The 2500-nt window shown below is 36.7% G+C and overlaps 1 protein-coding gene across 3 annotated transcripts in view; it reads right to left on the bottom strand.

Moving 5' to 3' along the window:
* Positions 1–2500, bottom strand: part of LOC144958358 (macrophage mannose receptor 1-like) — a 108932-nt gene that overhangs the window by 79282 nt on the left and 27150 nt on the right. For 2 of the 3 annotated variants that reach the window (XM_078890311.1, XM_078890310.1), the window contains exons 8-9: positions 1965–2129; positions 1091–1182 (exon numbers count right to left, since the gene is read on the bottom strand). In XM_078890311.1, the coding sequence (XP_078746437.1) occupies positions 1091–1182; positions 1965–2129 (257 nt within the window). Of the gene's footprint in view, positions 1–895; positions 931–1090; positions 1183–1964; positions 2130–2500 lie in introns of those variants that run through there. The other variant, XM_078890312.1, reaches the window with a different exon arrangement.

Here is a 2500-nt window from a genome sequence, read left to right on the forward strand (position 1 = left end):
AAGTATAACTGACCAACACACAAAACTGTGTGTATCCATGAACGTTTATAGTCGGGTTAATGCAGTTCAGTGAGCATTACTCATAAACGCGGATGGCAAAAAATAATAACAAAGACCTGAGTGACGTCATCTTCGAACTATCTATATAGCTCAGGTACATCAACCAAGATGTGTACAGGCTACTTTTATATTATGGCTGGGTAAAAGTGGGATATCCAGCATTATAAAAGAGTTTTCAAAAATGTTACTCCTCGTCTCAAAACGGTATTTAATCGGGATGATTAAGATGCTGAAAATGGAATTTGTATCCCGAAATATCAGACTTAAGTTGAGTTCATTTTCTTTCTTGAGGAGGAGTGTCATATTTTACTGTACTAAATACCAACGTTGCATATTTTAGACCAGTTTAACTATAATTTTGACTTTTTAGCATCTGGTCCATCCCGACTTAGTATCGTTTTGAGACGAGGGGTCACAAATGTTCTTGGATGTTTATAGAATGATAAAGAGAATTCAGGGAGAGCTAATCTCCCAAGTAATTATATTATATTATATTATATTATACCAAGCGAAACGACTCTAAACTCACATTTTCTCACCGTATTCAGATGTAATATGAATACCTGGCCGTTAATAGCGTTGTCTCTGCCGAGAACAATTGTAATATCGCCTAACAGGCGTCATATCTTGTCCTATATGTTACGTGTTGCTATTGGTTAGGGGCCATTGGTAATAATCCTTGTGATACGTTAGTGGATATTGCGCTATATAAAAGCTCAAGTCAAGTGACAATCAAAACACTTGAATTTTTACTTCTTGGCCAAAAAAAAAACACAAACCCCTTTATTTATGTATGTGACTATTAGGTATCTCTTATCTATTTATGTCAACTTACTTTCGTTACTTCATCCAACCATACGGACTTCTCAGAGTTTAAACCCCCTTTATTTATGTATGTGACTATTAGGTATCTCTTATCTATTTATGTCAACTTACTTTCGTTACTTCATCCAACCATACTCAGAGTTTAAAACCCCTTTATTTATGTATGTGATTATTAGGTATCTATTACCTATTTATGTCAACTTACTTTCGTTACTTCATCCAACCATACGGACTTCTCAGAGTTTATTTTTTTATGCAGACCGATCCAATATTTGTAGGGTAGGCTATGGAGTCGACCTGATATCAAGGGGATAAGAAAGGATCAGTCTATGCCTGTTGATTCATTATGAAAAGTGGTAGTAGTAGTAGTAGTAGTAGTAGTAGTAGTAGTAGTAGTAGTAGTAGTAGCAGTATAGTAGTAGTAGTAGTAGTAGTAGTAGTAGTAGTAGTAGTAGTAGTAGTAGTAGTAGTAGTAGCAGTAGCAGTAGCAGTAGTAGTAGTAGTAGTAGTAGTAGTAGTAGTAGTAGTAGCAGTAGCAGTAGCAGAGTAGTAGTAGTAGTAGTAGTAGTAGTAGTAGTAGTAGTAGTAGTAGTAGTAGTAGCAGTAGCAGTAGCAGTAGTAGTAGTAGTAGTAGTAGTAGTAGTAGTAGTAGTAGTAGTAGTAGTAGTAGTAGTAGTACGAGGTAGTAATAGTAGAAGTAGTAGTAGTAGTAGAAGAAGAAGAAGAAGAAGAAGAAGAAGAAGAAGAAGAAGAAGAAGAAGAAGAAGAAGAAGAAGAAGAAGAAGAAGAAGAAGAAGAAGAAGAAGAAGAAGAAGAAGAAGAAGAAGGGAGATGAGGAGAAGGAGGAGGAATAGGGGGAGGAGGAAATTAAAAAGAGGAAATCGAGAAAAATGGCAGCAATTATAATAATTTTCAACGTTGTCACCACCACCACCACCACCACCACCACCACTACCACCACCACCACCTCCTCCTCCTCCTCCTCCTCCTCTTCCTCCTCCTCATCATCATCATAACCGACACGTTATCATACACATTAAAAGTACCGACAAAACAATATCAATCACAAGTCATCTTACTTTGAATATAGTTGTTCATTGCATCGTCCTTAATCTTGACCAAATCACCTCTTTTCATCCGGCATTGTTGCCTCGCACCCTCCCAATCCGTTGCGGTTGGTAACATCTTCAAACATGTTTTTCCTTCAAGATACAAATCATAACCCTCCGGACACAAGATATCGGCTGTGGATGAAAACAAAATCCTTATTGAAACAGCCCTTATTCTACGTGCAAAATTTGAAGCTATGCGATTAGCTAAAATATAACATCTGTCAGCCGTATATAACGCACCAACACAGAAAACCAAGTGTAACCTTAAAAGTTTATAGTCTGACTGACATAATTGTTATCAGACCTCCATATAAGTACATGTTGACCCCAACATAATATACATAATACCGTAATCTCTCTCCTAACAGTTACTTTTCAGGAATTTCTTCAAAATTTCATTAGACCCAAACAACACAAAACTATTTTTTCACTTAAACACATAAATAACCAGTGATTGGGTAGCTGGATCTGTTAGATATGGCGGAAAGTGCTATGCCATAGAC

The sequence above is a fragment of the Berghia stephanieae genome, chromosome 12 (assembly GCF_034508935.2).
Source record: "Berghia stephanieae isolate SIO BIC M18660-M18661 chromosome 12, UCSD_Bste_1.3, whole genome shotgun sequence".
In the NCBI taxonomy this organism is placed as follows: domain Eukaryota; kingdom Metazoa; phylum Mollusca; class Gastropoda; order Nudibranchia; family Aeolidiidae; genus Berghia; species Berghia stephanieae.